The sequence below is a fragment of the Podarcis vaucheri genome, assembly GCF_965113315.1.
Source record: "Podarcis vaucheri genome assembly, chromosome: 6".
NCBI lineage: Eukaryota > Metazoa > Chordata > Lepidosauria > Squamata > Lacertidae > Podarcis > Podarcis vaucheri.
Genome location: NC_138764.1, coordinates 75,509,352 through 75,531,148, shown reverse-complemented (window position 1 = coordinate 75,531,148; position 21,797 = coordinate 75,509,352). Strand labels below are relative to the sequence as shown.

The 21,797-nt window shown below is 39.7% G+C and overlaps 2 protein-coding genes across 8 annotated transcripts in view; one reads left to right on the top strand and one right to left on the bottom strand.

The window, feature by feature from the left end:
* Positions 1–21,797, bottom strand: part of CEP250 (centrosomal protein 250) — a 137,028-nt gene that overhangs the window by 75,556 nt on the left and 39,675 nt on the right. The window lies entirely within an intron of this gene.
* UQCC1 (ubiquinol-cytochrome c reductase complex assembly factor 1) overlaps positions 1–21,797 on the top strand; it is a 42,732-nt gene that overhangs the window by 7,389 nt on the left and 13,546 nt on the right. For all 4 annotated transcript variants that reach the window (XM_082227501.1, XM_082227502.1, XM_082227500.1 and 1 more), the window contains 4 exons: positions 2,569–2,676; positions 8,296–8,368; positions 11,570–11,627; positions 15,653–15,761. In XM_082227501.1, the coding sequence (XP_082083627.1) occupies positions 2,569–2,676; positions 8,296–8,368; positions 11,570–11,627; positions 15,653–15,761 (348 nt within the window). The remainder of the gene's footprint in view (positions 1–2,568; positions 2,677–8,295; positions 8,369–11,569; positions 11,628–15,652; positions 15,762–21,797) is intronic.

The following is a 21,797-nucleotide window of genomic DNA, read 5'->3' as shown; positions in this document are numbered from 1 at the left end:
CCATATTGTTTCATGCCTTTCTTCTGAAACGGCGCCCCTGAAACTACTGACTTCGAAAGACTTGAAGTCCATTATGGTATTTAGACTGATTAAAAGAGAGCTCAAGAGTTTGGGTAGACAATTTGAAAATGTAGTGAACTGAATATTCTTAAAAGAGGAGTCTATTCCAGAATGCATTATCACATGTGCCTAGTGGACCTGCTTAGTGGCCAACAATTTGCTTCACCTTTTTTCAGGTCTGAATTGAACCTAAGGTTTCTCATTTTCACTTGTGATAGTTTAAGGCTTATAAAATTAACAACTGTACAGTTCTTAACAGTCTTCTAGAAGGAAGAGCATATACAATATACTATGTGAACTACATTTCAGAGCCCAGTTCCTTTTACACACACAGTAGAAGGATTTTTAATGAAGTTCTTGTATGCTGCTATTAGTAGGCAATATAATGCTAGTTTTAAAGGGACAAATACGCATTTAACAGTAAAAGTTGTTAAGATAAAACTTAACTGTACAGGAATAAGCTATTTTGTGAGATCTTCCATCTCCGATTGTTCATTTCAGGGTTGTGAAAGTAGATTTAGACAGCGATCAGCAACCTCTCATCCTGACTTATAGCTATAGGTATATCCATGAATTTGTCGAATCTTGTTTTTCATGTTGCATATAGTGCTTTTGGTCATGGATTTTGGTCATGGATTTCTCTATTTCTTTAAAGCACCAGCCTCACATTGGCTTCTTCAAGTTTATGTAGTAATAATAATAATAATAATAATAATAATAATAATAATAATAATTTTTTATTTATACCCCGCCCTCCCCAGCCAAGGCCGGGCTCAGAGCGGCTTACAAGCAATAATAAAAACAAGATGAGTGATTACAACTTAAAAACAAAAATAGAATACAACATTAAAATAATGGAACATTAAAATATTAAAATGAAGCCTCATTGCAGGAGAAGGAAAAGAAAAAAGAAAAAAAGGGGGGTGGGAATCAAATTGGCTCCAATCCAAAGGCCAGGCGGAACAACTCTGTCTTACAGGCCCTGCGGAAAGAAGTCAGATCCTGCAGGGCCCTGGTCTCATGAGACAGAGCGTTCCACCAAGTTGGGGCCAGTGCTGAAAAGGCCCTGGCTCTGGTTGAAGCCAATCTAACCTCCTTAGGGCCTGGGACCACTAGGGTGTTGCTATTTATGGACCTTGAGGCTCTCTGTGGGGCATACCAGGCGAGGCGGTCCAGTAGGTACGAGGGTCCTAGGCCGTGAAGGGCTTTAAAGGTCAAAAGCAGCACCTTAAATCTGACCCTGTACTCCACCGGGAGCCAGTGCAGCTTGAAAAGCACTGGATGAATATGCTCCCATGGCAGAGACCCCGTGAGGAGCCTCGCTGCAGCATTCTGTACCCGCTGGAGTTTCTGGGACAGCTTCAAGGGCAGCCCCGCGTAGAGCGAATTACAGTAGTCAAGCCTGGAGATGACTGTCGCATGGATCACTGTGGCCAGGTCGGGGCGGGAAAGGTAAGGGACCAACTGCTTGATGCGGCGAAGGTGGAAAAATGTCGCCTTGGCTGTTGCTGTGACTTGCGCCTCCATGGAAAGGGAGGCGTCAAGGATTACACCCAAACTCTTAACGGAAGGCAATGGCACTAATTGGGCCCCCGCAAGAGAAGGGAGTTGGTCCCTCATCCCCATGCTATCCCGACCTAGCCATAGGACCTCTGTCTTCGAAGGATTTAGTTTCAATTGGCTCCCACGAAACCATCCAGCCACAGCTTCCAAGCATCTGGTCAGTGTGTAAGGGGCCGAGTTGGTGTGGCCATCCATCAGCAGATAGAGCTGATTATGTAGGCATAAATTACCTGGTTAATTAGAACAGGAAGGCCAAATGTGTTGCCAATAATATATTATCTCATAGGGCTGGGCATCTTCTTATTTCTCATAGGCAACCATGTGGCCACATAGGCAGCCATGTGGCCTTCATTCCTAACTCTCTTCAACTAGTCCAGCCGCCAGTTGGAACACAGAGTTACTGTTACTGTTGCAGACCATGCTCTGTGGTTTTTATGTGTTCCCATGTTAGGAACAATGGTTGTTTTTTTAAGGCTTAAGAATATTATTGAAGTGACAAAGGTAATCAGAAACATTGTTTTTATTGTCATGTAATGGCTTTGATTTCTTCCCAACAATGTGGAAAGATCATGTTTTCCCACCTCGTGGGAAACACTTATCCCATCTTCAGGACTACTGGAGGTCCACAAACGTGTATAACATGTAAATGTGATATAGAAGCATAAAGTCTAACACAGATGAGCCCACATTGCACAGTCACTTACACCGCCAAGGCTACACAGACACCGGATTTCACATTTGTGTGGCCTGGTCAAATAGGACCATGCATGTGGCAGATAGGCATGGCAGCCTCCACCTCCTACTCCAGATTGGCCTGGCCTGGATAATACCTTTCCTCCAATGTGTGAAGCATCCCTTTGGGGTTAATGTAGCTTTAATTTGCAGACAGTGCTTTGGTGATTAAGATGTGACTCCTGTTAACACATTTATTTGCTTTTATTATAGGTTTTTACAGCCAAAGACTCCCCTCAGCCATCTGAAGAGAAAGTAGGTGCTTTCACGAAGATAATAGAAGCAATGGGTTTCACAGGACCACTAAAATATAACAAATGGGTAAAACGTTCATCTTGTTTTCAGTGGCTCTAAATCAGGAAGAACTAACAGAATAAAGTAGTTCAAACTTCTGCTTATAAGTACATGTCTGAATATCTGTTATGGTACAATCCTAAGTATGTCTGCTTAGAAGGAAGTCCCACTGAGTACGGTGGGGGCTCACTCTCAGGTACACATCTGTAGGATTGCAGTGCTACTTCATATTTGTATCTGAATGGCTAAAAGCTTGTGTATGTGTGGATTTCAGCCATTTATAGTGGACTGGCTGGACATTTGTGCCACATTTTTTGGTGGAACTACCATCTGATTTATTTATTGATATTCCACTTAATCACAGAGTCTTACAGCAGCTTTTTCTTATTATCAATATGTCTGACCCCCAGGGGCTCAAAGGCACTAAAATTCTTTGGGTGAAAAAAGGCCAAATGAAGTAAAAATACATTATAAACATAAAATATGTCTAAAACAACAGCAGAGCTCATATCTCACCTTGAATGACCTGTCTAAAAATACATTGAAAGGATGGGGTGGGGGTGTACACAGTGACTTGCTAAATTTGTTAAAGAGGCTAGGAAAGGGGCAGTTCCGGGTGTGGTGGTGAAGGTATCTCTTGAGCTTTGTCTAGGAGATAGATTGATCTTCACCCCCAGCCCCTGGAATGCTCCTTTTCCAGCAGCAAATGCAGCAGCTGCTTTTGTTTAGAAGCTTTATTTTTAATTTCAGTTCCTTTTAGTCTTCTCCTGTGTGTGTATTTTATTTTATTAAAAAAATTATAGACCTCCTTTCAGGGCAGTTGCCATGACAAGGCAGTGTACAGTGAAATAACACAATAAATATAATATAAAAAGCACTGCAGTAAAATTTTATCCAGATACAACAATGAATCAAAATTAGATTAGATGAAAACATCTCAAGAGCATATACTGATGTTACACAACAAAATAACTGTCTGCCAACCCATCTCTACAATCATTGATTTGATAAGCCTGTTGATCTTTTAATATGTTATTACTTGAAGATAAGCATAATGCCACTGGCATTATTGGACCACTTCTGCTGCTGGCCTGGCACCTTAGTAACATGGAAAGTTCTCAGACAGCCCATTTCTAGTAATGACCTCATATACCATCATGGGCTGATATGAAGCTCCATCCTGGGCCCTGTGAAATTTTGATCTGGCTGGCTTGGATTGCATTGTGATTTTATGTTGTATAGACATGGCTGAATCTATAAAAACTGCTGAATCTATAAAAACTGACTGACTGAGCAGATGGTTTGGCTAGCATACATGGGATTCCTTGACTCTCACAAACAATGCATTCCATAGTAAGCACCAACAATAGTGTTCACAAGCAAGCCTACGGTCACCTAGTCTGAGGTCTGGAAATGATTATTCCATCACCTCTCTTGGATTCATTTCATCCACTAACTATCCTCACTACTTAAAAAAAAAAATCTGCCTCCTTTCTGAGCCCTCCAGATACCAATTTCCTGGGATTTCAACTATGTTTTTAAAGAGAACTAGAAAGTTGTACCTACCTATGTCTAGTGTTATATCAATCAAAAGTACGGTTTATGTTATAGTGCTTCTCTTCAGTACCACAACTGACCCTCCTGCCCATGCTGTCAAGTTGGAATTGGATGTGGTATACCGTCAAACTGCCTATGGCATTGGGATGTGAAAATGGGAGTTTTCACTAAATTAAGCATTTCTATAACTGTCATAATTTCCCATGTAGTCAAAATACTGTATACATTCCTGTAATATGGAGTTGTTCAATCTGTAAAATTAAATACTATTTCTTTAAAGGAAGGTTCTTAAAAATACGTGGTAGATACTTATTTGAGCTGGTCTTCTTGAAAGAACTAAGAATCTTATGAGAACTTAAAGCTTAGCTTCTACGCTTGCACCAACTATCAGAAATTTTACAAAGGCAGATGGAAGCAAAATCTAGATGTTTGTTGTTCTGATAGCTGTACTTGAGGGAAAACTTGGTGGAAGATAGTTGGAATGTTAGTACGGTGTCAGAGTGCAACAATACTTTGAGAGGTTATTCGAAAGAAAGCACACTGAAGTTACTTGTCAGTTATTACAGTTCCATTTGGGATTAATTTTTCCAGTTCCATAACTCTACTACTGAACTTAGTAGTAGAGCAAGAAGGCCCTATACAGTGGTACCTCGGTTTATGAACTTAATCCGTTCCGGAAGTCCGTTCTTAAACTGAGGCATGCTGCCGCCGGTGCCCTTCTACCATTTGGCTTCCGTTCTTAGACCGAGGTAAAGTTCACTAACCAGAAGACCACTTCCGGTTTTGCAGAGTTCTTATACAGTTCTTATACAGTCTTATATAGTTCATAAACAGGGCTGTTCTTAAACTGAGGTACCACCGTACTACTAGCCTGCTGGCGGTTACTGTGACACAGATCACGGTACAGGTAATGCGTACAGGCATTCTTTTCAAGATCATTCAGGACTTAAAATGTAAGAACCAGAACCTTGGATTGGGCCTGGAAATGAACTGGCAACCAGTGCAACTGATACAATATCAGTGTAGTATGTTCTGACTATACCCACCTGTAACCGGTTGGTTACACTTTGTTCCAGCTGAGGTTTCCCACCCATCTTCAAAGGCAGCCCCATGTAGAACATTACAGTAGTCCAATCTGGATGTGACAAATGCATGAATGACTGAGGTGAGATCTGACTTCTCTTTACATAGGGTTGCAGTTGGAGTACCAGCCTAAGCTACCATCACCACCAGAGCTTTCCCAGACAGCAATAATTCTGGAAATACCAACGAACTGCCAACTGATCCTTTAGTTTAGTGCAACAGTGTCAAGGACAGGCTGAAAAGCTCTATACAAAGGTGTCTACTGTCCCACCCATTGTACCTATGTCATATCTGGATTAAGCTTCTCCCCAAATGGTTCAGGAGCTCCACAGTCTCCACAGGATAAGCTTGCAGAAGAGAAAAATGACTTCTCCCTGCGGCTTCATATAGATAATTTGCATAGCAATATGGTTAGCAATATGTTTTAGATATAACTTGAGTTATATTAGTTCTTCAGGTCTTGAGAGCCAGTGTGGTGTAGTGGTTAAGAGCAGTAGTCTCGTAATCTGGGGAACCGGGTTCGCGTCTCCGCTCCCCCACATGCAGCTGCTGGGTGACCTTGGGCCAGTCACACTTGTTTGAAGTCTCTCAGCCCCACTCACTTCACAGAGTGTTTGTTGTGGGGGAGGAAGGGAAAGGAGAATGTTAGCCGCTTTGAGACTCCCGAAGGGGAATGAAAGGCGGGATATCAAATCCAAACTCCTCCTCTTCTTCTTATTCTGCCTGCCTATCAGCTACCTTGATTCCATTGTGGTGTCCGGTGACTTAGTGCACATAGATTCTTTTTTTCCTTCCTTTGCAAGTGCAGCTTAAATTCAGATTTCATCTGGAAAGGAAGGTTTTTTTCCTTAATGGAGCCAATCCCAGCAATTATTGAATTTGGAACCAAATTAAAAATGTGCCAAATACAAGTCCCATTTGCAGAAGAATGATCAGGAGTGCACTCCAACACTCCTTTTTGTTCTTTGTAGCCACAGCTTTACCTTGATGTCAGATGCATGTAGCTGAGGAGAAATGGATTTACATACCAAATGAGGACCCCTGGCAGGCCTGGTTTGCCCCATGGGCCAGATGTTCCCTATACTTGCCCTATAGGAAGCTGCCTTATACCAGATCAGACATTTTTGGCCCATATAGTCTTGCATTGCCTCATCTGACTTATATTGGCTCTCTAGGGATGCTGGCCAGGGTCTTTCACATTACACACAACCTGACACTTTTAGCTGGCGATGGCAGGGATTACATTTGGGTTCTTGTTTCATACTAAGCATGTGTGCTTCCACTTTTACTGCCAACAACACAGGAAAAAAATAAGAATGTCAACTAGTTCACTAAACAGCACCTGGATTTCTGGGTGCTTCTGCGACCTTGTGAGATGCAGTTTAAATAAATACTTGGCCAATCAAATTGGAACTAAAGAGCCCAATCTAGATTCTGGAATATAGCATTAGGCTCTGGGCTTCTAGCAGCAGCACAAAGGGACTCCTTGTGCTCTTGAATCCTTTGGCTCTGGTTCTCAAAAAAAAAAAAAAAATGTTCTACATAGCACAGGAATGCCAACACAAGGGGCTTAAAAAAATCTGGAGTGGGTGGAGCCTGAGCTAATGCCAGAGCACACTTTTGCTGTAGTGAAGAAGTGAGTTTTGTATTTCAGCAACTGAGTCAGAGGCTTTCCCATCTGCTTCTCTTGCACGTCTTGTGCTCGCACTGCAACAAGTATAATGGGGAATAGAATGGGGCTGTAACTTGTGGGGTGATTTGCCTAGGGGGAAGATCCTCAGTCCATCTTTTGTATACATGCATTCATTGAGCCTAGTACTCAAAACTGCACAGATCATGTGCTCCTTCACATGTGCCATATATTCTCTGATATGTTGTCACTGTGGGCTCATTCAGCTTATTTTCCAGATGATCTTTGTTTTCATTATAATTTCCTTTATGGGCCCTTTGAGGGTCTTTTTCTCTTGCTGCTCTTGCTTTTTCCCAGATCTGAGATGAAGGAGTATTGAGCGTCCTGCTCTTTCTTTGTCTTTATTTTAACTTTGCAGAGGCTCACCAGAAACCTGTCTGGAAATTGGCTTGCAGTCTCCTACACTGTTGTTGGTTTTAAAAAAAAAATGGTCTAGACAAGTTGGAGTTCTTAGAAAGGGGAAGGGTTAGGATTAGAGGACCTGAAGAACTAATTAATCAATTGCTATAATTTTTACTGCCCAAGAAATTGTTAGTGTAAATAATAAATTGGTTAGTCATAATTTCCTGGACTGAAAAGAGATGGTGGCTACTAGCCAGTATAAGTTTAAGAATATTGCCAGCCCAACAAAATATCATTCTGTGGCAGGAAAATCCAGTAAACATAATGTGTTTCTTGACTTAAGAACATGGAACTGTGTCAAATCTTATTGGCGGAGTAGAAAAAAATATTGGCTGGAATATTGACTAATGTGTCAATGTATAAATGGTATACATGAAACAAGACCTTGGAAGGGCTAGTCTTAGAAGTGAGTACAGTATGCAAATATTTTTTCATTTATGAACTTACTCATCAGATATCCATATAATGGAATGAAACAGCAAACACATTGGAAAACAGTATTGCTCATGACTGTCATTAACAGGAATTTAGATGGCCTAAATGTGTGAAGAGCTGAAATGCATGCAAAAAACCTTGACAGATGTTGATAAAAATTGTGCACTGCTGACTAGACAGTTTGAGCATTTGGAGTCATCGATATGATAACCCAAAAGTTAACTTAGTATTTTGGTTTGTTTTCAGTATGGGAGAGTGCTTCACAGTTAAATAGCAACAAACATAGCACAATAATATAAGTATCTCAGAAGACTGAAGGCCATCTCCACAATTATTTATGCAAATGTTTTAAGATTTTATTACAGACCCTAAACAAATGTATAGTTTTGATAGCAGAAGAAGTGTATTTGGAGTGATTAATGAAAACTCTCACATTATGCATGTTGTGAGTACTAAAAGCAATTGTTTTTCCTCTCCAGAAAATCAAAATAGCAGCCCTGCGAATGTACACATGCTGTGTGGAGAAAACAGACTATGAGGAATTCTTTAACAGTAAGTTTTCCATCTCTCATCTCTTATTCACTTCTATTACATCCCCACCCTTAGGTTATGAAGGAAGTAGGACAGCCTGCAGCGTGGGTTTAATGCTCAAATCTTGCTTATTTCCTTACAAGTGTGTATGCCTACACTTATTTCTGCCTGTTATAAGGAACAGTTCTTATGAAACAAAGCCCGCTATACAGCCAACATATTGCATATTTAAAGGGAAAAGAAAGAGGTCATTCATATCCAACCTACTTTTTTTAAAAAACCAAATCTTAGCAATATGAAAACACTAGTCTTCACTGTCACTGCAGGTAACCTAGGCACTGAGTTTCCTGCCCTGTTGCCACTCCTGTATGCTCAACTTGTTTTTCAACCATCCTATGATCCTTTAATTATTCAAGCACAGAATGGAATGTGAAGCCCATGTTTGGAAGAGAGTTATCATTAATATGGTCCTGCAATAATAATTAATGACTTGGCTGTTAAACAAGAGAGTGGTTTTCAACTAATAGATCAGTGTATAATGAGCAATTGAGTGGACAACCAGAAATCATTAATCCATTTTTCCTCACCTTTCTAGTTTATAACAGAATCAATAAAACCACAAAAACTAAAGAAGTAAACACGTAAAATTAACCAAGTTGGAGACAGAAGGCTTGCCTAATGAATAAAAAATTTCAGAAAGTGGTGAGATGTCACCAGAGAAGGTGCCATATGAATCTCTGAAGATGCAGAGTTCTAGAACAGTTGCCGTAACAGAGTTTTCCCACATGTTCCGACTAATCATGCTCAAATGGGGTTGGGAGATGTAGGAAGACCTCTCCCAGTGATTTGGGTGGATTGGAAAGATTGGCAAGGAATTGATCCTTTAAGTATCCTTGATGTAGGCTGTTTAGGAAATCTACTAGGTCAGCTTCTCCGCCCCATCTTAAGCCATGAAGAGCAAGGATCAAACACACAAGTGGACTACACTAGTTGGGTTCATCATAAGTCTTTGCTTGCTCCCACTCTCACCCCTGTACAGGGGTGCCCCGCAAGACGAATGCCTCGCAAGACGGAAAACTCGCTAGACGAAAGAGTTTTCGTTTTGGAGGTGCTTCGCAAAACGAATTTCCTATGGGCTTGCTTCGCAATACGACAATGTTTTGCGAGTTCCTGCTGGTTTTTTCCCTCCCCCCTTTTTCTAAGCCGCTAAGCCGCTTATCAGCTGATCCGATCAGCAGATAAGCCGCTAATAGCGCTAATCCGCTAATCCGTCAATGGGCTTGCTTCGCAAGACGAAAAAACCGCTAGACGAAGAGAATCACAGAACGGATTCTCTTCATCTTGCGAGGGACCACTGTAGTTTTTTAATTAATTGAAGCTCCCAGAAACTAGAGAGCCAATCTGGTTCCCACTCGTAAGAGTGGATATTTGGAAGTGATAATTTTGAGAGTGCTAATCCTTTCTCCATTCCAGAGGTCAGCTACAGCTTGAAGGGAGGGGGCCATAGTTCAGTGTTAGAGTACATGCATCCCAGTTTTAGTCCTTGCTATCTTCAGGTAGGCCTGTTTCCTGTCTGAAACCCTGAAGATCTGCTGTCAGTCAGCATGCAGACAATTTTGAGCTACATGGACCAATTGTCTGAGGCTGAAAAGGGAGCATTCTTTGACAGAACCACCACTAGTCACAGCTGAGAAAATCCCCCAGAGCCATAGGGATACAGTAAGGGTTGTCTTCCTCCTCTGCAGAGGTGAGAGGTCGCAGGACACATTTTAAGGCAAGTATATTAACGATGATAGTTCATGATCTTGGTATTACATTCTTATGTTAACACCTTGCTCACTCAAAATACAGCATTTGTTGTTTATTTAAAATGTTTATATGCTTAGCTGTGATTCCTGCATTTAGCTATGACTCCTGCATTGCAGGGGTTTGGACTAGATGACCCTTGAGGTCCCTCTCAGCTCTACAATTCTGTGATTCTATGATTCTCCAGTTTAAGAAAAACCAAAGTTGACTCCGACAATAAAATAGCAAATAAAATTAAACTTAAAATGCACATGAAGCAATAGAAGCACAGGAGAGTATTAAGTCTAGCAGAACCATTGGTTTAAAACAGCTTTGGTAACATGCTGAAAAGCCTGGGCAAATGTGCTGGAAAAGACATGTGACTTGGTACCAGGCAAAAGTCCTTCAAGAGGGCATTCCACATAATGGGTAATAAAACTGTCTCTGCCTGGTAATCACCTAATTTCAGGAGACAGGAACTTAGAGAAGGGCTTTCATATACAGTAATGTAAAATTTGGGCAGGCTTGTGTGGTCAAGTATCTTGAGTCCTAAGCCATTAAACGCCCTTGAACTGTTCCTAGAAAGATACTGCAGCCACTACAGTAATTTAAGAAGTGATCCTAGTTAGTAGCCTAGTTCTTTAATTGTCCAGTAACAAAAGTTTCCAAAAAGTCTTAAAAAGCACTACAGCACCTTGCAATAATATAGATGAGAAGTTACCAGGGTGTGGATAGCTGCTGCCCCCCCCTTTTTTTAAGACAGGCTGTAGCCATGGGCATAGCCAGGATTTTTTTTAAGGGGGAGGCAGGCTTTATGCTGGGGGGCGGGGCAAAATCAAAATACCTGCAATACAATCAGGCAGCTAGTTCAGCATTTCTGTTTATTTACTTAATGGGGGGCAGCTGCACCCCTGTGGCTACGCCCATGGCTGCGGCTGGTGTATCAGGCTTAACCATGTGAAGGCGCTGCATGCCGTGGGTGGCCCATGAACCCCACTGTATCCAGCCCCATCCAGAACAGTTTGGACATCTCCCTGTTCTATGAATTGCCCACCAACAGTGAAACAGTGTCATAGGTCAGTCTAAAACCCGATAAGGAGCAATAAGCTGAAGCTCAATCCAGATAAGATGGAGGTTTTGTTGGTGGGCGATTATCTTCCTTGTGGTACTAACTGCAAATTATCATTAATTTTTAAACTATGCATAGGAAAACATTTGATTTTGTTACAATATTTATTATTGTATTTTATGTTGTTGTTATTATTTATACCCTGCCCATCTGGCTGGGTTTCCCCTGCCACTCTGGGTGGCTTCCAATACATATAAAAACATAATAAAGCGTCAAACATTAAAAAATACATTTGTGTAAATTCATTTACTTTTTTAAAAAAAGATTAAAGTAATGGATTTTAAAAATAATTATATATATTTTTTAAGAATTTCAGATGCCTGACACGTTGAACTCATGGTTTTTAGTAGCACAGCTTCATGTCTGGTAAGCAAAACTTTAAAGCTATATTTTCTGCCCCCCAAAAGCTGTATTTTCTGAATTCTGCAACATCTATACCAACTACAGAAGTCTGTCACTGCTAGTGAAAAAAATATTGGACTTGTGGGCAGTTTTTTAAAAAACAAAGGTCAAAGAAGCCTAATATTTGTAGTTATTTCTAAAGTCTAGTAGGGGGAAGGATATGGCTAGGAATAACTTTAAAATAAATAAATATATAAAGGTTTCATTCACCTTGAATGGAAAGGTCTCTTATTTAGCTGTTATAGGAAAATCTCACATTTACGTAAAAGTGGTTTGAATTGTGAGAACCTGTGGTGATTTTACTTTCTGGTTGTCAGAAGCCTTTAACAAATTATACCATTGACATTTACATTTGCACCTCTAAAATGTACCTACAGATTAAGTGAATGCCAGGTTGGTTGCATGTAGAATATTTAACACCTCAGAAAGTGAGTTTTTCCTTCATTTGTTAAATAGCTGGCCAAGAAAAATAATAAGGCAAAATATAGTTTTCATCTAAAGTTACGTGTTTGAAAAGGTCAAAGTGATATAGCAATGATGCAGAAGGAAGGAAATTATTTTTCCAATTGCTTGCCTCTCTGAAAGTTAATAGCACTAGATTTGAGTCTACCAATATAGACGCTCAAAAGGTGTCACTGAACAAAGTGTAACCACATGACCCAGATAGCATGTGTACTTTTTTTCATCTCTCCTTTTCCAAGCTTTCTCAATTACTTCAGGGTTCCAAATGATATTATGAACTTTATTCCAGTGGTGTGTTGTGTTAGCTTACAACAGGCATTCAGAAAATGAGACACCTGAAAGATTAAAGTGTGTATGCATCTCATGAGTGCATTTAAGAAAGCCCCTTATTAGAGCACATTAATCACTGGGTTGGGGAAATAAAGGTGTCATGCTTTGGGGAGATTTTGGTTATGTCCCAAGGTGAACTGGGGATCTGACCAGGTACCTGAAGTAAAGTCCTGTGGTGCCTCAGTGATTAAGATGTCTAAAAATGTTGCAGAAATTTTTCTGCTAACAGCAAAACTAATGTATTTAAGCTTACCTTGAAAGGGAAATACTAGGTAGGCTGTGAGGTAAGGGGGAGTAGACACCAGGATGGAAAGCTAAGCAGAATGCTCTCTTGTGATTGACAGGTCAAGCTTGTAATCAAATGGAATTGTTTTACTTTGACTCTCCAATCTGTGTTCTTGAGGAGGAATGTTGAAAAAAAATAACCTTTGCCGTATATGAGCAAAAGCGCTGAAGCATATATCTATCTTGTTTATTTAATTATTTATTTATTTAATCATTTATTTAACAAACTTATATTTCACTTGATTGGAAATAGACTCTCTAAGCGGTTTACAAGAAACAAACATTAACATTTTAATAAAAGAAAAAGTATTTAAAGAATTCAAATACAGTGGAACCTCAGTTTTCGAGCATCTCGGAAGCCGAAGGCCAAATGACAAAAACCAAGAATTAATTGCTTCTGTTTTCAAACATGCCTTGGAAGTTGAACAGCTTACAAGGCACATTTCTCCATTTTTTCAATGGAATTTGCAGAATTTGCCCATTGATCCTCAGTTTTTGAATGTTTCGGAAGTCGAACGGTCTTCCAGAATAGATTATGTTTGAAAACGGAGGTTCCACTGTATAATTAAAATCAACAGTTAAGATGAAACAGCTTAAATCATATGCATTCATCACGTGCATGTCTGGAAAGACTTGCCTGAACAAAAATGTGTTAATAAGGCGCTGAAAAGAATACAGCAACGGTACTTGCCTGGTGTCAATAGGCAGGGAGTTCAGAAGTGTGAGTGCTGTGAAAATAAAAGATTGTTTCCCCACCCCACTCCCAGTACCTATTTGTTTGTTTGTTTCATACAATTTATATACCACCTGTAGGGAGGAAAATCAAAGCAGTTTACAAAAATGATAAAACAATGAAATTATCACTAATGATTTACAGCCATAATTTAAAACAAAGAGAAAGTAAAAATCACAATAGACTAAAAAAATAATAACTCATACTAACTTTAAGTGATTCCTTTTTTATCTCTCCCCTCTGCCCAACTGCAACTGCTACCCTTGCTGGAAAACCACAGCTTGTATCCTTCTGAAATTTGTCAGAATTCACTCCCTAATAAGGATATACCATTTCCTTAAATTCCACACACACCCCAAATAAAAGTTACAGATATTTCATTTTGAGTGCAACACAAAAAGCCCCGGAGCGAGTTGCCTGCACTGTGACAGGCTTTATTTATCCACCCTGGAGCAGGGGCAAGGGGAGCCTTGCTTTTTCTGAAGTGGACTGTGCCTTGGACCCTGCACCAAATTTAAGTTGACACTGAATCTTGTGGCCAGAAACCAATTTTGCAAGTTGCTTTGGGTTACATTTTGTAAATAAAATTGACTAATAAGTGCAATAAATAATAATAAAAGTAATTATCTTATCCTCTGAATGTTCATTCTTCATTGCTGCTGTTAGATTCACAAAATTGCTAGTAACTAGCTCTGTAGATGGCCATCACAGCAGCTGAAAGCAGCCATGCTAATTGCTGTACTTGTATTTTTAAAAGTAAGTGTTGAATGTATTCCAAATATTTCTGGTACCCTTGCAGCTAATTACATCTCAATGATACTTTAATCATTCAAGCTATTATGTGTTGCCTGCATTCACAACTCAGATTGCACTTTGCCCTAAGGCTGAAGATGCCAGGTTGAGGCAGCCCTGTGCTCATCATTGTTCAAGCCTCCTTTGTTTACCTCTTTCTAAAATGCTGAACAGGGGAGTAGGAAACTGTGATGTTTTATTAGAGAGCTCTAGCTGCTTAATGGTGACTAAAATAAAAAACCCCAAACAAAACTGAGGATGGCTATCGGAGATGGATAGTACTCAGAAGCCGTCTTCAGTGGGCAAGTACAAGCCGTGCATTTTGGACACACATCCTACAACTTGCACACCAACTTGCTCCAGGCTGAGGTGTTGGAAACCAAAGATATCTGAGGACCAAGCTAGTCATTAAATGGATCTTTGCATTTAATTAGCAGGTTTTAAAAAAATGCAAATGGCATCAGCTGAAGCATGATAATTATTAGGATTGCAGCAGGTAAGGAGACGAACCTGAAAGGTTGCTTTTTCCTGTTGATACCTGCCTGTAGGTCTGTGAACCACCCTGAGACCTCCGGGTATAGGGGGTATACAAGTTCAATCAATCAATCAATATCCTCTCTTGTGGCCCTGTTATATGTTCCCCAGATATATGCCCATAGCATAGAATAAACTTGCCCTGTTCATATTTCTAAGGTAATTATCTTTTTAAAATAACATGGATAGTCTTTTTTTAAAATCCCAGATACTGTATTAATACATCTCTAAAGCAAAACTTCCCTATACTCAAAATATGGTTTGGTTGTTGAATAATTGAATATATTACAAAACATGACCTTATGGTAAAACAATAAAAAGTTTTGCAGCTGTGTTGATGTAGTTAGAAAATCTAAGAACGTGTGTCATTTAACCTCAAGTGGCAGTTGTTGTAAACGAGGTACTGTTTTTTTAAAAATAAACTCTCCAGATTCCATGACCTCATTCAGGGTGCTGCAACACTGCTCTGTGACAGCACTAAACATCCAAATATACAGCATCTTTTAAAGTGTTGGGCTAAGTGTTACTTGAAAAAAACATTTGGTTCTTGTTCCATCAGTGAGAGCTTACCGTGCTTGGTCTCTGCTACTTTTGGATCCTCTTTTTGTTGTTGTTGTTGTTATTAATAATAATAATACAGGGAACATTTGACAAAAGTTTTATAGTAAAAACGGGCATGTCCATGGTCCCACGGAGCTTATAGTGGCGCTTATGTTGTTATCAGACACACTGCTGCTCTATATTCCTGGATCATGCACCAGTTGCATCTCCTCCTTTGTCTCCCCTTTGTACTTCTCATACTCTTAAAGTCAAGATTTCCAGAATCTAATGTATTTCCTTTGCTATCCTCTAGGATGTGTTTAGTACGAATGAAGCAGGAAGGACGAACAGGAAAATACATGTGTCGCTATATAGTTCATTCTATGTGGGAAGATGTTGAGCAACGTGGGAAGGTCATGGGAGTAAGTAGTCTTTGGCAGATTCCTTTATCACATGACTGTCATGTTGTGTCGGTGTCAGGAAGCCAGTGCTTCAGAATTCAGATTGCCTTAGTCCATCTAACATTTTACTATTTAATATATTTGGAAGAATGACTGAGCAGAACAGTGAACAGATGATGTTTCCAATTATCTTTTCTCACGTGCAAGTACAGCTAGCCATAAACTTCATCTTAAGCTAAATTTAAATATCTCGCACTGAGGTAACTGCAACAGCTAATATGTATTCATTCATCTGTTTTTATTTATTGCATTTATATCCCACCTGCCTTGCCTTCAAGGAGCTCAAGGTGGCATCCCCTCTCCATTTTATTTTCACCACAGCCCTGTAGGTTGTTAGGTTCGGCTGAAATCCTTAGCATAGCTGTGTGAGATTAGCAGGCAACTCCTTAACCATTGGAGAGGAGGTAGGCAGACCTTGGCAAAATGAGGTATAAATGCTAGGTTTGACCAACTGGCCAGTGATTTCTTGTTGCCAGCAATAATCTAATGATGGTGTCCAGTTATTGCACTGTGGATTGATTCTTTGCAAGTGTTCATCCTTGATGGAAAAAAATTGCATTCTGACTACTTATACAGAATGGACAGCAGTTGCCATGACTTCATGGGTTGCTGTAGAGAGGTGTTAGCCACTCTCTTAGACACGCCCATCATTCTGTACCTGAGAAAAAGTCAGCTTGCTGCTCCTATGATGTACTCACAGTGGAGGTTTTCAAATCATCCTTCCAGTCTATAAAAAAGTGTGCCGCCTAATGCTGAGAACTAATTATTGTAAGCAGCAGTCAGAGCATTGGAAGGTCAAGGATATACCATCAGCTGCCCAGAGCAACAAGCTAACAATTAGCTAATCAAGCAGTATTTATTTCAGAAAGTCAAATCCAATCAAATTATGCTTTCTGAAAATATGCATGATTTGGTCAGTTTCACCAATGTGATTTAAAAGGCAAAGCCTGTCAGGTAATAAAGGAGAAGGCAAAAAGAAGAAGAAAAAGAAAAAACCCTCCTGGCATTGCCATGGGATATTTTTTATAAGGTATTCAGTTTTACTTTCTCCGTAGTAATTCTACCAACTCATAGTTAATGATGTGAAGGCCTAGGGGAAAACACGGAAATATTTTTTCAAGAACTTTAAAATAACTTACCAGTGGGAACACTGAAAATTTTGGGGAACACTATAAGGAGAAAATTTCTCATGCAATATTTTTTTCTCTTTGAATGAGTGATATGGTTTTTAAGAAAAGGATGTATAATATTGTTATTTTTATATCAGATAGTCTACAGTAGAGTGCCTTATTCCTGAGTAAACTGTAGGCATATATAGCACACAAATTCCTTATGCATTTCTGAATCTAGAGAGCGCTGCCATCTTGTTGAAAAGACTATACATGGCCTAGCTTTCTTTGAATTGCTCCTTGCTTCCTTCTGGTGATGTTTGATTTAGTTTTGAGATTCTAGAGCAATTCTCCATGGCTTCAAAATCTCTGGAAGTGTTGCATCTCTAAATGTAGCCAAGATTAAAGGTCAAAACATTGCTATTTCCTACCTGAGAAATAAAAATACTTGTACAAGAAAAAAATATTGCAAACCTAAGGATCATTGATGAGGAAGCTGAAGTCTTCCAGATGTTGTAGGATTCCAGCTTCCTTCCTTCCTGCTCATTGACCATTCTGGCTGGAGCTGAGGGGAGTTGGACTCCCAACAGCATTTGAAGACTCTCTGGTTCCCCAGCCCTGCTAAAGGGGATTTTGCAAACTATTATACTTGCTTTATTAATTTAGAGGATCATTTAACTATAATGAGACTTTGTGTGGTTGAAACTACTGCAAACTTTATTTCAGTTATGGGTTAGTAATAAAGAAGAAAATGGAGTGGTATTGAAAGACAGAGTGTAGATTAAATAACATTTGTAAAGCCCTAAGTCCTCGTCCTTTTTGTAGATAGATATCTGGCACTGGCTTCTTAAGCTGTATATGAAGGCCAGAATAAAACACGTGAAGTCACTGCTTGCTTTATACATATTTTTCTGAATTTTCACATACAGGAAAGTGCAATTATTATTAATTATATTAATTATATTAATATTACATGAGAATTTTTGTTATCGTTAGCTTGTAAGGAAGTCTGATTCCATAGTTTTCTTGTTCTGCTGACCCAAACAATGATGTTTCTTAAAACAGAAGGACTCACTTTTATGTTAAGAATTAATGGCAGAGAAAGTAAACTAGCTCAAAGCAACGAGTGCTCATTCCAAAACGTTGATGATACCTTTCTAGGCCAAAAGGGGGATTTCAACTTTGCTTACTCAAAGTTAGAAGGACTTTCGACTTTCAGAATTTTGATTTGAGATCTATCCGTTTTGAGTTCTATACAAAAGCATAAATCGGTAATTTCATACTAACATAGCATATAGATATAGCAGTGTAAGTAACAGGCACAAGGAAGGTCAGCTATACTTTTACAAAGAAACGCCATTTAGGGGAAAGCTTTATGAAGAAATTATAAAAAGGTCTGTAGTTAATTTAAATACTTTTGAAAGATAACTATGCTGAAGAAAATAAAACTTAGATAACATTTTGGCAAGGCAAGTGAAACATTGCTTTCATAGCTGGCAATGCGTAGAGAAAATGGATGTTAAAATTATATATTTCAGATCTGGTGGCTTTGTTTAGTTTTAGAACATGCCATCTGGTATTACAGATGTAAGGATATCATGGTTTGAACCAATGCAATCCATTGCATTTTCACTTCAAATTTATGCTTATCCCTGTTTTAAATGGTGTATTAATTCATAGACTAGTTGTTAAAATTGTTGCAATCTGAATCTCAGCTGCAAAGTTTTGGGACCCTTTAACCTGGGCTCCTTCAGCACTCTTGATTGTTGGCAAGAGTTGAGACCCAAAACTTGACACAGCTGTAAAAACAGAAAGAAAGCCTTTGGCCTCAGCAATTCTACTGGTGCAGGCAGATTTCATATATAAATTTTACTCTCCTGCCCCTAGAACTAATGAAGTCAGTTTCTTTTGGTGGTTATGCAGCCAGGTGTGTCCAGCTTTGTGGCTAACCAGTGTTCTTTACTTAATTTTTCCACTTGTGACTTTTCTACCAAACTTAAAAACAAGCATGAAAATTGGCTTGATGCAGTGATTCAAAGTATTACTAGTAACATTAGGCTCGATAAAATATTTCCTTTTGATCCTGCTCTGCTCTTGTGTCTGTCTTGCATTTTATAGGCATGGACTGTCTAATCTGTCAGCTGCTCAGTAGTTTTCGTAGGTGAGAGCCAGGGACAGAACCTGAAAACACAAATTAATGTTCTACCTAAACAAATAAATAAATCTGCTGAGATGCTTCTAGAAAAAGAAAAACCCTGAATCATCTTTTCATTTTCAAAACATCTGAACTGGGGATGGGTAGGATTAAAATAAATGGTAGATGTTTGTATATGTCACTCAGTGAGTTATAGGCCTGGTTTGAATTGTCACATCTTTGCTTTTTAAGCTGATATGTTCACATTGTAACTGAATAATCCATCTTGTTCCAAAAGATTGTAAATACAGTTTCCCAGTTCAGACAAAATGGGAAACCATGTTTAATTAGAGTCTTCTTGGTTCAGTCTCTGTTTGCTGTGAAGGAGTTCTTGCATGGGCAAAAGGTTTTGTATATCTCAGCTTAATAAATGGAGAGGTGTTCATTTGAATGCACCTATAGGCTACTCGCTGATGTAAATTTTAAACTAGGATTTTGGAAGTCTGCTATGCAATTGTGCATGCTCTGCACCCCCCTATCCTGCTTGATTCCCCCCCCCAAATATATCAAGTGAGTCTCTTGAATTCACTGACCCCCATTAAGCTGATTCCCACAATGCTTCTGAACACATACGGAGAATCTTGGTGCATCTGTAGATTGATGGCTATAGCATGCAATACCAAACTAGAGAGAAGTAGGAAGCACAGAATCCCACAACCTCTTCCTGATCCCTAAGCCCTAGTTATTTTTTATTTCTGCCCCAGTCCTTAGAAATGTTATTTTCTGCTTAAAATTTCAAAGCTCTCACTTTCTATACAGAAACTTAAAAACTGTGGAAAACATGACTTAAAATCACATCTGAAATAAGCATTCCTAATGGCAAACATCTTTCTAACAAAAACCTTGCCTTCAAGTTGGAGTGCTGCTCTTATCCCACAACGTACAAGACTTGTTTGTTCAGTGTAAAATCCTGATTTGTAGCTGAGCCTGTTTTAAAAGCTGTACAAGATGATAGGAGCAGGAAAAGGCCGTCCAGCCCAACATGCCAACCGCATTTTAATTTAACTTAATCCCACCTTCCTGCTTTCCCACCAGACCACTCAGGCCCCTCCTTTTCCAGAAACACATCTAAGTGTCTCTTGAATTCATTTATTGGCCCCGCACTGTGGAGTACAATGAAGTCTTTGTTATGTTTTTAGGTAGAGCTATTTATACACAGTAGCCCCTATTCTATATTCAGTTACTCTGGAGTGGTTCAGATGAAGTTTACTGGGATTACTTCATATTACACGAGAGCGGCTAAAATGAAGTCTTGCCTGATGTTCTGCAATTAATTGAAATAAAACTCATGCTTCTTTCTTTCTTTCTTTCTTCCTTTCTTTCTTCTCTCCCCCCCCCCCCAGTACATTGTGGATTAATTTATAGTAACACTAGACTATAATGGCACTAGAGGTTAGTATACAAATCACAGTCTTAATCTATTTCATAGATGCCACACTTCCAATTCAGAAGGATCTCTCCTGGTTACAAACAGATCCAATGATAGCAAGGAAAGGAATCAGTAAAATTAGTCTGAATGAATAATTATCACAGGACCAAACAAATTGTTCATGTAACCCTGAACCACTTAATTGATAGTACTGTTGCTTTTCTCTATATGAGCAGGAGAGTAAAAACTGCCTAATTCACATGTCACAGTAAGCCGGTATTGCGGCTTATCAGAAACAGGCAGTGTGCTAGTGCATACTTTCCAGTTGCTCTCACTTGCTCATGCTAAAGGAGGAGCAAAACACCAGGAAGCCGCAATTAAGCTTGGCTTCCCATTACATCCAACCCAGGATCCTAGTTTGTTGCTCTCTACCATGCCATTTTTTAAAAAACTTGAATTTGCTGACTTCTTAAAGCGCAACAGACTAGGGTCCAGGGTTTGGACAGCATAGGAAGCCATGTTTAATTGAGGCTTCTAGTTTCTGCTGCTCATGCTGCATAGGAGTGAAATAGGAACAGTTGGGCAGCATGCAGGAACACACTGGTCGTTTCTGGTAAACTATGACAAGCCAGCAATCTTCACATATGGTGACAGGAAAACATGGTCATTGTGTTCCTTCATGTTCGATCCCAGTGAAAGGCCAGACTAATGCACAGAAACAATGGGATAACAGTGACTTTAAACTCCAGCTAAATTTATGGAAACCCTTCCATGTGGTAAGTTAGCAATACATATCTGGAGAGTTCTCAGCCCCCAAAATAAAAGGAGGGTAAGTTTAACAAAGGGACGTGGGTGGCACTGTGGGTTAAACCACAGAGCCTAGGACTTGCCGATCAGAAGGTCAGCGGTTCGAATCCTTGCAGCGGGGTGAGCTCCCGTTGCTCGGTCCCTGCTCCTGCCCACCTAGCAGTTCGAAAGCATGTCAAGTGCAAGTAGATAAATAGGTACCACTCCGGCGGGAAGGTAAACGGTGTTTCCGTGTGCGGCTCTGGTTCGACAGAAGCGGCTTAGTTATGCTGGCCACATGACCCGGAAGCTGTACGTCAGCTCCCTCGGCCAATAAAGCGAGATGAGCGCCGCAACCCCAGAGTCGGTCACGACTGGACCTAATGGTCAGGGGTCCCTTTACCTTTTAAGTTTAACAAGGGAAACATTTGGACCCATGCAGTGAGTCACTGCATATGAACAATAGAGCGCATTAAAAACTTCTACGTAGTTTCATTTAAAACAGTGGCAGGGTGACTGCTTGTGTGAATTTGGCCATT